General features: G+C 44.4%; 1 protein-coding gene across 3 annotated transcripts in view; it reads right to left on the bottom strand.

Moving 5' to 3' along the window:
* The window catches only part of SLC35F4 (solute carrier family 35 member F4), a 196,468-nt gene that overhangs the window by 22,193 nt on the left and 160,964 nt on the right, over positions 1–13,311 (bottom strand). For all 3 annotated transcript variants that reach the window (XM_053249115.1, XM_053249273.1, XM_053249198.1), the window contains one exon: positions 1,583–1,880. In XM_053249115.1, the coding sequence (XP_053105090.1) occupies positions 1,583–1,880 (298 nt within the window). The remainder of the gene's footprint in view (positions 1–1,582; positions 1,881–13,311) is intronic.

Raw genomic sequence — 13,311 nt, 5'->3', positions numbered from 1 at the left:
CACTGCCAGTCTGTGTAGACAATACTGAGCTAATGGACCTATGGCTTGACTCAGTATTTGGCAGCTTCCTATGTTCTTCCTATGCCATCATTTGTGGCAGCAGCAGGTTTGGGATTTTTCTTTAAAGGGGGTCACTCCAAAGCTCTCAGTCAGATTCTTCTTAGCCATAGCCTCAAACCCTTTGCTCCTAAGACTCAGAACTAACTCTCTCGCTTTCTCTCTCTCTCTCTCTGCACACACACACACACACACACACACACACACACACACACACACACTTTTCCTGATTATATATTATTTCCTTCTCCATATAATACAGAACCTCCAGGCTTGACTACTGTAATGCACTCTATGTGGGGCTGCCTTTATATGTAGTCTGGAAACTACAACTGGTACAGAATGTGGCTGCCAGTTTGATCTCTGGGACAACCCAAAGGGACCATATGACATCGATTCTGAAAGAATTGCACTGGCTGCCGATATGTTTCCAAGCAAAATACAAATGCTGGTTATTACCTATAAAGTCCAGAATGGCTTGGGTCCAGGGTACTTAAAAGAGTGCCTCCTTTGTCATGAACCCTGTCGCCTATTAAGATATTTTGGGGAGGTCCAGTCACAGTTACCACCAGCTCGTCTGGTGAAGACTCAGGACTGGGCCTTCTCTGTGGCTGCCCCAGGACTTTGGAATGCACTCCCTGTCAAAATAAGAGCTTCTCCCTCTCTGACTGCTTTTAAAACGACCCTCAAGACAAACGTGTTTTCTCAGGCTTTTAATTAAAACAAATTTTAAACTGTTTAATTGTTTTATTCTGTGAGTTTGTTCTAACTGCTTTATTCTGTGAAACTGTTTTAATGGTTTTTATTCTGTGAAAGTGTTTTAATGGTTTTTATTCTGTTTTTATATTTTATTTTGGATTATGTACACTGCACATAGAGATAAAGATATCAGGCGGTATGTGAATATAATAAATAAATAAATAAGTGTGTGTGTGTTTATATATAAAATATGCAATATATACAATACACACACGTGTGTGTGTGTGTGTGTGTGTGTGTGTCCTTGTGCCTTCATGGCTACTCGTCTTATCTTTGATGGCAATAAAATGAATAGTGGTCACTATAGTGGTCACTATATCACTATAGTGGTCACTATATCACTATAAAATGAATAGTGGACCACTAATAGTGGTCACATAGTGGGTGAGTAGTCACCCCTGCTAACTGGGCAAAGAGGCACCTTTTACCGTGGTGATTCTCTTTATTTAGCAGGGGGAGAGTAATTGGCCCTATCCACCCCCAGCACAGTACTTCCAGTGACTGTTGCTGGTGTGTGTCTTATGTTTCTTTTTAGAATGTGAGCCCTTTGGGGACAGGGAGCCATCTTATTTGTTTGTTATTTCTCTTTGTAAACTGCCCTGAGCCATTTTTGGAAGGGCGGTGTAGAAATCGAATTATTATTATTATTATTATTATTATTATTATTATTATTATTATTATTAGAGCCTCTGTTGTCACCCTTAAGACTCCGACAGGTTCATATGAGAGAAAGCTGTCCTTAAGATCTCCAAACTGGTAGACCTACCTGAATTTTTTGATTGGTGATTGCTTTTCCTGTGCGGTGGCAAGATGCCCAGAGTAATACACTGGGAAAAACATAATGTTCCAGTTTGTTGAAAACCAAGTCATGAACAGGGGATAATCAAAGTTCTTGTATGTGATCTTGACGATCTGGGTGGTTCCGACCCAAGAAGACGAGACTGACAGAATGATCAGAAATCCCCAGACGACCTTCAGGAACGTCGATGTGCAGGACTCACACCGGGTCTGCGGACGGCTCTCTTGGCTGGTGTTTTCACCGTGGGCTTGTGTCCCGTCTTCTCCTGAAAACAGAAGCAAGAGGGTTCCATTGAAAGAATGAAGATCTCACCCTCACCACCGCCACTGCCACCACCACATTACCCTGGGCAGACTGTGAGTCAGAAGGGACTCCAAGAAACCGCCATCCAGCTATCCAGGCCAGAGTAAGAACTGACACTGATATTACTGTGGGGAAAGGGCAACTCTCTTATCTTTAGCAGGGGAAGAGCAACTGTCCCTTTTCAACTCCAGCACAACATGCTTCCCAGGGGCTGTTCCTGGCATCTCTCTTGTGTTCCTTGTTAGACTGTGAGCCCTTTTGAAACAGGGAACCATCTCATTTCTTTTTCTGTGTCAGCCGCTTTGAGAACCTTTTTGTTTTGTTTTAAAGTCAGTATATAAATCTTCTTAACAATAACAACAACCAGGGGCGTAGCAAGGTTGGAGTGGGCCCAGAGACAAGATTTTAAAATGGGCCCCTCGCATATATACACACACAAACACACTTCACAATATATAGTGCACTCACACTCACATCCCCATTATGAATACGGTGAATATCCAGTTCACACTGAATCTAGTTCACAGGGGTGGATCCAGCAGGAAATTACAGGGGGTGCAACAAGAATTCCCCCCGCTCCCCGAAAGATTTCCCCTCTTATAAATATACCAGCCCAACAGCCAGCTTCCTTGGCTCTACAGTTACATACAAATTCTAAGCGGGGGAGAAGCACAAGAGACTCAATATTAATTCACAGGGGGTGCAACACGGGTGGGCAGGAAGTCATGTGATGTGCCTCCGGGGGGGCCCTTGAGGCATTGGGGCCCCAAGACAATTGTCTCCCCTTGTCTAATGGTAGTTACGCCCCTGACGACAACAATAACAACAACTTGATCAAGAGTCCTCCTGTGAGGATTCTACTTGCCATCAAGTCAGCCGACTGCAAAATCAGTGTGGCTGGAGAAGCCCTAACCTCCTGACCTGGACTTTGTTATCGGTTCTGCTCCCCGATTCGGTCCAGGGAGGCTGACGCTTCCAAAGAGGAACCCCTCTTGGCCTCACTGCTGAAGTCAAGACATCCAGAACCCAAACAGACCCCAGGAAAAGGGTGGAAGAGTCAATTTCTTTGTTCTAGTTGGGGAGATCGACATGTAAAAGCCTACCCCAGCTGAGATCACAAATAACTGCGGATATTCTTGCTTTTTCTCTGCATCTGAAGAAGTAGATTATATTATAACCCACGAAAGCTTGTATTAAAACGTCAGTTACTCTAAAAGGTTCTACCGTGTTCTTTCTTAGCCTACTTTTCTTAAGGAAAGAAAGCTTATGAGATCATCTGGCATTCTGTGTCCCTGTGTCCCCACTATCAACTTCGCAATGCCTGGACCAATATGTACCAAATTGGGTACAGCTGTAGGGACACATAGCGACACCGCAACGACATAGTTTGTGATGATGTCACCCACCCCGATTCAAGATGGGGGACACATTAATATTTGAGGAATAATAACAAGAACAACAACAACAACAACAACTTTACTGGGAACAGCCTATATTCTGCGATGATATCTATAACCATTGACAATAAAATTCTGGCATCCTAGGTCCTTGGGAAGGACTCGATGTCTGGATAAAACAAACCAGTCAATAACACCTGTCTGACTGTGTAAACAAGAAATAATAATAATATTAATTCGATTTCTATACTGCCCTTCCAAAAATGGCTCAGGGTGGTTTACACAGAGAAATAACAAATAAATAAAATAAATAAGATGAAACCCTGGCCCCAAAAGGGTCACATTCTAAAAAGAAACATAAGATAGACACCAGCAACAGTCACTGGAGGTACTGTGCTGGGGGTGGATAGGGCCAGTTACTCTCCCCCTGCTACATAAAGAGAATCACCACGGTTCACAATTGGGCTAACTTGTGAACCGCTTAACTGATCTGAACGAAATTTGCTACAGTTGTAGGGAAACAAAAGCACACCTCAACAACGTAGTTTGTGATGATGTCATCCACCCTGATCCAAGATGGCAGATGCATGAACATCTGAGGCGGAAATGAGCTAACTTGTGATTAATTATTAATTCATATTATAGTGAAAGGAAAGTAGTAGGCAGATTAGTTCTTACCGGAACTTCTTGTTTATTCTATATAGTTGACCAGGGTGGGCTGGCCCGCTAAACCAACTAAGCAGTTGCCTAGGGTGGCTGCCTGTGGGGGTGCCATTTTGCCCACCAGATGCCCCATGATGCGCTCCTTGTGCCCCATCCCCATTGCACAAGCCTTCCCATCCTCACTGCTGCCGCCGTGCCCACCGCCTCATCCCCATAGTGCCCACCCAACCCCTGTGCTCCCCGTCTGAGCACCCGTGCTCATCACCACACCAGGCACCGCCTCCTCTTCTGCCTTGAATTGCTGTGCTGCTGCGGCAATTCGAGGCAGAAGAAGTGGTGAGCGCTGATGTTTAGACGGGGATGGGGAGTACAGGGATGGGTGGGTGCTATGGGGATGGGGAGTGTCATAACGGCAGGGGGTGAGCAGGCATGGGGCAGTTGTGGCAAGGTGAGTGAGGGCATGGCAGCCAGGCTTTGCCTGGGGCACCAAAAGACCTTGGACTGCTCTGTAATTAACGGACACCATTTTTTCTACAAATATGTTTGTAAGCTTCCTCGGAGATCTAAATAATGGGCAAGTGGAGTATAAAAATATGTTAAATAAATAACCCTCTAAGCACAATTATGGTCCAGCCATTGGCCATAGCTGGTATTGTAAAGAGGGCCTGCCATCAGTTGATCTCACAGACTGCAGTGGATCACAAGGGCACTTTCCAGATTACATGCTACAACAGGGGTAAAATGCTTTGACTTGGCTGGATCGTATTAAAAACGATCCCCAGAATCTCAAACTACTACAATGGGAAAATACAGCTATTTTTCCGCAACAGACTTGCAACGTTGTAGAACTATAACACAAAGACAAAACCCGAAAGAAGGCATCGGAAATGTGAACGGCACCTCGCTGTCAGCGCAGGGACTGCGGTGTCACAACACCGGAAGTACAGAAACACACAGGAGATCTGTAGTGACACTGTGGTAGGATTTAATCTGGAAAGCGCCCAGGCGTGAGAGTGTCGGGCCAGGAAATTGTGGGACTTTGGTTCACGCTAACGTCTGAATCCTGCAGATAAGGCTTTGTGTCGTCTGCAAGTGTGTACCTAAGATATACAAATCAAAGTTCTGCACAAAGGTGAAACTCGGGCTGTGCTGAGTATTCGCCCATGAACATTTCATCAGTGTGAAATGGTCAGGGGGTTTCAAAATGTTTCCTAGCGGCGAAGTCCATGGTATCCTTTTTCAGACATAGCCCCACCATTCACAGCCAGGGTTTTCCCTCCCCCTAGCGGCTTCAGTGCTAGTCCCTGCCTCACCACGCAATGTCCTCCTTCCCTGTGTGTTCTTAGTCAATCATCTTTATCTATTTCCTCTTTCACTTCTATAATGCTGCTGTTTATTATGACATGGATTTAAAGTTGCTATTTTGTAATCTATATATTTAATCCCCGTAGACGTGCCTCAGCCTCTGTGGGGATGCGTCCCGGCAACCCAGCTGATTGGCTGGGCAGCGGAGCGGAGGGACGCACCTGATTGGCTGAGGCGCATCTGTGGTGGAGGACAGAGGCGGCGGTGGGCCTTGCCGGGCCATGGAGGCCAGGGCGGCGGCGGGCCTGGCCCGGCAGCGGAGGCCGGCGGCGGCGGGCCCGGCCCGAATGCGGAGGCTGGCGGCGGCCCGGCCGGAGACTGGGGCAGTGGGGAGAGAGGTAGCCGGCCCAAAAAAACGCACAGATGCTCTTTGCAGGGGTTGGCTTGTGTGTGCTGTTTTGCCACTAGGGGTTTCAGTAGGGTTCATTAGCTACTCTGAGAGGCTGTTCTCACACACTAAGAAAGGCCAGCCCGGTATCTGCTGGGTGTTAGAATCGCTGGGAGCCTCTCAGCTCCCAGTGACACTATGGCAGCAAACCTGCCTCTGGAGCCTGCCTCAAAAAAGTGCTCCCTTAGCCTCGTTTTTGGGATTGTTTGGGGGTGACGTGCCCCAGCTCTTAACCCTCCGAGCTGCTCAAGGGGGTAGCTGCACGTCTGGACGAGAGATCTCTGTGCCTAGACCAGCAGCCCAGACCGTCTGTGGGGAGCTAAGCGTTTCGAGGCTTCCTCCCTCCTCACCCTGTAGCCCTTTCTCACCAATCATGAGAAAGGGCTCTGAGAGTCCCATTTGGGACAGAAAGGCAGGATATAAGTTTTTAAACAAATAAATGAACACAGAGAGACTAACATAATAGGGGCCCATACATTTTTGTCCCTTGGAAACTAAAGTGCACCCACTTTATGGTGGGCACAAATATTTGTGAAATGTACTCTGATTTCCAATTTTTTATAATATGTTCTGCTAGTAATATTGAAACCACTGCACCCATTTTATGGTGGGCACAAATATTTATTTATTTATTTATTTATTTATTATTTATTAATCAAATTTGTACACCGCCCCAAACTTTAGTCTCTGGGCGGTTAACAATAGCATAAAACAAGTTAAAACATAAACAAAACTTTAAAAAAATAACAATTTAAAAATCACCCACAAATTAAAATCTTAAAATTTTAAATAACTGAAAAAGCTTGGGTGAAGAGGTGGGTTTTCAAATGCTTTTAAAAAATTGTCAGAGATGAGGAGGATCATATCTCAGTAGGGAGTGCATTCCACAGTCTTGGGGCAGAGACTGAAATATACTGCAATTTCTGATTTTTAAATAATTTGTTCTACTAGTCATTGCAAGGAGCTACGCAAGGCACTGAAGCCAGTTCTGCTACCTCTCTGCAATCTAATTTCACCATTACTTTGCCTTCTAAGATTTACCTGGCATTGCTCACACACACTGAAGCATTTCTTCCAAGCCATACAGGCTAGAAACCTGCCCCCCCCCCCCGCCCAAATGATGAAAGCTATGCTTTGATGCTCAATACTACTCCACACACTTTCCCTTCACTTAAAAAAGAATAGAGGGCTATATATAGCCCTGCCTTAAGGAGGTGGTCTTTTATAGCTGGGTTACTTGTAGACTGGCTTCCCCATGGTATGTTTTCTGTCTCCAGCTTGTGGCAACTGTAACGTGTGACCTGACTTTTAGGTAGACTTGTTTTATTTATTAGAACATTCTGGACCATCCCATTATAATTCAAGTCTGGGGCATGTTATAACATTAAAGAACACACAGCAAAATGTCAGCGAGAAACAGCGATTAAAAATGCAGTAAACTTCCAGTGAAAGGCATAACGCAAGCAAGCCCTGACACAAAGGTTTTGCTTTCGAAAACCTTGCAAAATTGGAGTTTCCAAAGAGGCTCAGGTTTAGTCTGAGAGAAGTCTCTGGGCCAGTTCAGATGATACTTTCCCACCGTGAATCAGCCTGTGCAGTTACAGACGAGGATGTGCCAAGAGTGCATCCATTCTAGCCTCTCAACTGGATGTCACAATGTCCTCCTGGTGTGTTCCTTTATCGCATGGGGAGTATTTGTCTAAATCATTGCTCTACACCTGACCTAGCAGCAGTTTGGGTGAACTGCTCAATGCAATAAAGGAATGTAAAGGAATTCCTCCCCAGTGCAATAAAGGAATGCACCAGGAGGACATCATGGCATCCTGGAGAGATGTCAGGACAAGTATCCTCTTAGTGGGTCTGCAGTCTTAACTGCATGGGCCAGTTCAGTATCATCTGAAAGCCAAAAAGGCCCTCAGAGGATGCACACTCCATAGCTTGGGGCAGCCTGAGTGCCCCATATTGAGGCAGGGGGAATAGGAATAAAGGACTTTTCAATCAATAACAACAGCATAAATGCCTATGGGCTTTATTTAATTATTATTTTATTTCATACATTTTCATCCCATTTCTGTTCCACAGAAGAGTCTGGTTCAGATGATACATCAGACCAGTCTGCCACACTGCATAATGAAGAGCAAATACCACCCTGCCCCCTGGGTCATTGTTCTTCTACCCCGCACACACAGCGGGGTGGGGTGGGGGGATGTGCAGGTAGAGCAGCAGGCCAAGGGAGAAAGGACCTACACTCTCTTGATTCTCATCACGTGATGCAGGGGCTCCAAGTGGTTATAAAAGCCAGTGGTACAACCAACACTAGAACAGAAAGCATGTAAAACAGCAGAAAACAGGAACCGAGGAAGCTGCCATATACTGAGTCAGACCCTTGGTCCGTCTAGCTCAGTATTGTCTACACAGACTGGCAGCGGCTTCTCCAAGGTTGCAGGCAGGAGTCCCACCTGGGACTCCAGGGAGGGAACCTTCTTCATTTAAAGCAGATGCTCCAGGGAATGTACTCAACTGAATGGCAGGGAATGCCCACTGAAAAGCTCTGGTTCCTTTCCAAGGCCAGAGGAATGCATGGAGTTTCCGAGTGGCTGTTGGCCATTCATAAAAATCCATGCATTGCTATGGCCTTTTGGAAAGAGGAACATAGGAATCCATGTGGCAGGCTGGAGTCTCTCCCAGCCCTACCTTGGAGATGCTGCCAGGGAAGGAGCTTGGAGCCTTCTGTATGCAAGCAGGCAGGTGCTCTTCCCAAAGCAGCCCCGTCCCCTAAGAGGAATATCTTGCAAGTGCTCACACATGTAGTCTCCCATTCAGTCGCAAACCAGGGTGGACCCCTGCTAACTTGGCAAAGAGGCAACTTTTAACGTAGTGATTCTCTTTATTTAGCAGGGAGAGAGTAACTGGCCCTCTCCACCCCCAGCACAGCACCCCTCCAGTGACTATTGCTGGTGTCTATCTTGTGTTTCTTTTTAGAGTGTGAGCCCTTTGGGGACAGGGATCTATCTTATTTATGTATTATTTCTCTGTGTAAACCGCCCTAGCCATTTTTGGAAGGGCAGTATAGAAATCAAATAGATAGATAGATAGATAGATAGATAGATAGATAGATAGATAGATAGATACTTGCAGCCACAGAACCAGCTCTCCTTCCATAATGTCAAGTCCCCAAAGGTCTTTTGGAACAAAAGGCTTTCTGTAGGCTTGCGAGGACCAAACGTATCTTTCCCTTTAAAAATTATTTTTGAAGATCCAGCCTAATGGAGAGTTTGATGTGACTCAAAAGCTCACATATTTCACTGTCTGGTTGGTTGGCACTTTTAAAAAGTCCCTGTCTGTCTGCACTTGCATTTGCTCCAAATCTCCCGTTTTGTACCAGGGACCATCCGTGCTTACTAGTCCCTGTCCTTGATGGGTCTCTCTCCATAGTTTACAAGGCCTTCGGGGCCTTGTAACAATAATTTTCTTGTGAGGTGCAAGAATTGTTATCCTTCAGAGTCCAGAGTCCTTCCACAGGGTCTCTCAAAGGTAAACTGGGCTCACAGTCTTGGGATATGCACATTGCTGTTGTTATTCTCCCGTGTTGTAATTGCTGGTGGCTAGGTTTTCTTTATTTGGATTGCTTTAGTGTTTTGAGTATTGAGTTAATACATGCATTATTGTATTTCATTGTCACTGCAAACCTTTCTGGTGGGGGTGTGCGTGCATGCGTGCATTTCGGGTCACATCCCAAGGCTTGCAAATAGATTCCCGCAAGGTAACCGCCATACAAGAATAGAAGCCCTCCACACCCCAAAGAACTCCACAATTGCTTGGGTTTGCGAATTATTATCACTGCTTTATTGCCCATTATGTGACGATCACCAAGCCCCTGACCCAACTGTTACACAAGGACACTCTGTACATCTGGACCCCCAAGAGACAACACACATTTCAGACTCTTAAGGACTGCTATTCCCAACAACCACTATTTCAGCATCCAGACCACACACACCTTTATCGTTGAGACAGGTACCTCCGATGTGGCCATCGGGGCCATCCTGTCCCAGAGCTGGCCTGAGGATGTGACACTACTATCTTGTGCATACTTCTCCTGCAAACTTACATCCCCAGAGAGGAACTACAAAATCTGGGAGAAGGAACATCTAGCAATGAAGGCGGCCCTGGAGGTCTGGCATGGCAACACCATCTAGAGGGAACCCGCTCCCCCATCTAAATTCAGACCAACCATCACAACCTGGAGCATCTCCAGACTTCTAAGTGCTTAACACAGTGCCAGAGCTGATGGTCCATGTTATTTTCCCAGTTTAGCTTCCATATCCACTATGTATCACAAGCGCAGAACATATGAGCAGAAGCCTTATCCTGGAAGCTGGAATACTTGCAGATACTTGCAGGAGAGCAAAAAGGTATGACTCCTACATATCCTCAGCAGAGCCCATTTTGCTGCCAGTGACCTAGCCCAGGACTCATTTGGTGGTGACTCAGGACCGGGCCTTCTCTGTGGCTGCCCTGGAGCTTTGGAATATGCTCCCTGTTGAAATAAGAGCATCTCCTTCTCTGTTTGCTTTTAAGAAGACCCTCAAGACGCAGATGATTTATCTGGCTTTTAACTGAAATCACTCTTGAAAAGTTTAATTTGTTTATGTCTTATGAGATGGTTTTTACTTTTTATTTTGTGAAATTTTAATGGTTTTTACTGCTATATTTGTTATGTGTTAAATTATGTACACTGCCTAGAGATGCACATATCAGGCGGTATAAAAATATGATAAATAAACCAACAAACCTTTAGTGAGTGTTCCTGGCTGTGCAGAGGCTTCGCCAACACTCCAAGATACTCGTCTTCTGCATCCCCAAACCATGTCCTCCTCACTACGTCCACTCTGGGCTTCTCAGAGGAACAGTGGGATACACATGTGATAAAGACATATCAGGCTTGCAGAGCTTCCATGGCTCTTAAGAAGTGCGTCATCGCAAGCTTCCCATTGGGAATAATGGAAGTCTCATCACTGCAGTGATGATGCAATCATTAGTAGCAACAGAGCTTCTGTGAGCTTTGTGGAAGCGAAGAGGTGGTTTGGGGGTGTAGGGAATGAATGTGCTTGCCCTAGTCTTTGATTGGCAGGGTGCTGCATTGTATGCAAACCAATTTCTTCTTCTGTTTTCAACATTAACTTTTTTGCCTGCTCTTCATAGATAGTTGGGTTTTGGGGGGTTTTTTCCGGAATATGAGAAGCATACAAAAAGGCATTGCTGAAAACAGAAGACACTGGCTTACAGAGACGCTGGGTTCCTTGGAATTCGGCAGACTGTAGTCCATATGTAACAAAAATTAAACAACATTTAAAAGTAAATGACAACATTTGTACTAATTGTCTGAATAAACTTTACTTCTAAATGTAATATGTCAAACATGATCAATGCTATGAGCAAAGCAGCTTATATGCTACTAAGGAAACAAAACGACTTTAGATGTGTAAAGGGTGCAAAAAAATAAATATTGCATATATTTCAATTCCCCCCTCAATTTCCTCCACCCAACCCCTGAAAACAGCCTCCATTTCTATAGGGTCAGAGTGTCAATGTCTTCCATTTGCCAGAATGTTGCTTTCCCTCCTTAATCACCCCCCCTTACCCTAATAGAAAAGATTCATGGGGGCTATCTATCTATCTATCTATCTATCTATCCAGCCAGCCAGGCTTTATAAAATCATATTAAAATCAACTGAAAATAATACCCTTCAACAGCTCCGCCGCCCAAATCACAGAAACAGGAATCAGTTCTAATAAAACATCTAGATCCTAGGAATCTAAGATTCAGACATGAAGCAAAATAAAACAAAAAATCTGAATGGATTTCCCAATCAGCCAATGGGGATGGTCTGGTGAATCTCCCTCAGATTCAACTGTATCCACATTACAGATTTAAATCAGGTTTAATGATCATTCCCTCTTCCCAAATAACACAGGAGGTCGTAGTTCTCAGAGGGTAGGAATTGCCATTTGAAAATTCACAGGATCCTCGGAGGGAAGTCATGATAACTAAAGAGGTATAAATTCAGATTCAGGAGAAGGAGAAAGGGCCTGAATGTCTGTTATATTGATATAGCGTGGAGTAGTGGTTAGAGTGCTGGACAAGGACCCAGGAGATCTGAGTTCAAATGCCCATTCAGCCATGAGACTTGCTGGTTGACTCTGGGCCAGTCACTTCTCTCTCAGCCTAACCTACTTCACAGGGTTGTCGTGAGGAGAAACTCAAGTATGTAGTACACCGCTTTGGGCTCCTTGGAGGAAGAGCGGGATATAAAAAGTAAATAATATAAATAAATAAATAATAGTGGTTAGAGTGACAGACTATTACTGTGGAGCCCTGAGCTCTGAGGCTCACTGGGAGAGCTTGGCCAGTCATTATTTTTTTAAAAAAAGTTTTAAAAATATTAATTTTAATTTAACTAATTACTACTACTACTACTACTACTACTACTATTACTATAATATTCATATACCACTCATCAACCAAAGTTCTCAAAGCGGTTTACATAGAAAAATGAATCATACATCAAGAAGATGGCCCCCTGTCCCCAAAGGGCTCACCATCTAAAAAGAAACATAAGACAGATACCAGCAACAGCCACTGGAGGGATGCTGTGCTGAGGATGGATAGGCCCAGTTGATCTCCCCCTGCTAAATATAAGAGCATCGCCACTTTGAAAGATGCCTCTTTGCTTAATTAGTAGGGGTTCTCAAATGTGAAACATCTTAAATTATCTTAAAGGTATGGCATTAGCATACTACATAATAGATGGGGCTGCAATGTTTGGTTGATTAAAGAGTAATCTATTGGGTTATTCAGTTAAACTGCAGTCCCACTACTTTCTATATTAACGGATTAAACAGAGTAATCAATTAAAAATTTTACAGACTGGAGTGCCTCCATTAGGCAGATTTTAATAATAACAATAACAATAACAATAACAATAATAATAATAATAGAGGCATTTCCCAAGGGGACTCACTATCCCCTCTGTTGTCTGTAATCGCCATGACCCCACTTTCACAAATACTAAACAAAACAGGCCTCGGATACCAAACATCTAAAACATCAAGTCAAATCAACCATCTGCTCTACATGGACGATCTGAAGTTGTATGGAAAGTCCCAGTCAGAAATAGAATCACTGCTAAACACTGTCCGTATATTCACTAGCAATATAGCAATGGAGTTTGGACTAGACAAGTGTGCTGCATTAATAATGAACAGAGGGAAAATAACAAAAACAGAAGGAATAGAACTGCCCAAAGGAAGCAAGATCAAGAACCTGGAAGAGAAAGAACATTACAAATACTTGGGCATTCTCCAGGCTGATAACATTGCACACACTGAAGTTAAAAGAAAAATTGGAAGTGAATACATCAGGAGAGTTAGAAAAATCCTCAAGTCCAAACTCAACGGTGGGAACACCATACAAGCTATAAACACCTGGGCTGTACCTGTTATCAGATACAGTGCAGGAATAATAGACTGGACCCAGGCAGAGCTAGAGACGCTAGATCGTAAGACCAGGAAAATAA

Source organism: Hemicordylus capensis, chromosome 1 (assembly GCF_027244095.1).
Source record: "Hemicordylus capensis ecotype Gifberg chromosome 1, rHemCap1.1.pri, whole genome shotgun sequence".
Taxonomy (NCBI): domain Eukaryota; kingdom Metazoa; phylum Chordata; class Lepidosauria; order Squamata; family Cordylidae; genus Hemicordylus; species Hemicordylus capensis.
The sequence above is the reverse complement of the archived record's forward strand: the minus strand, read 5'-3'. Positions and strand labels throughout refer to the sequence as shown.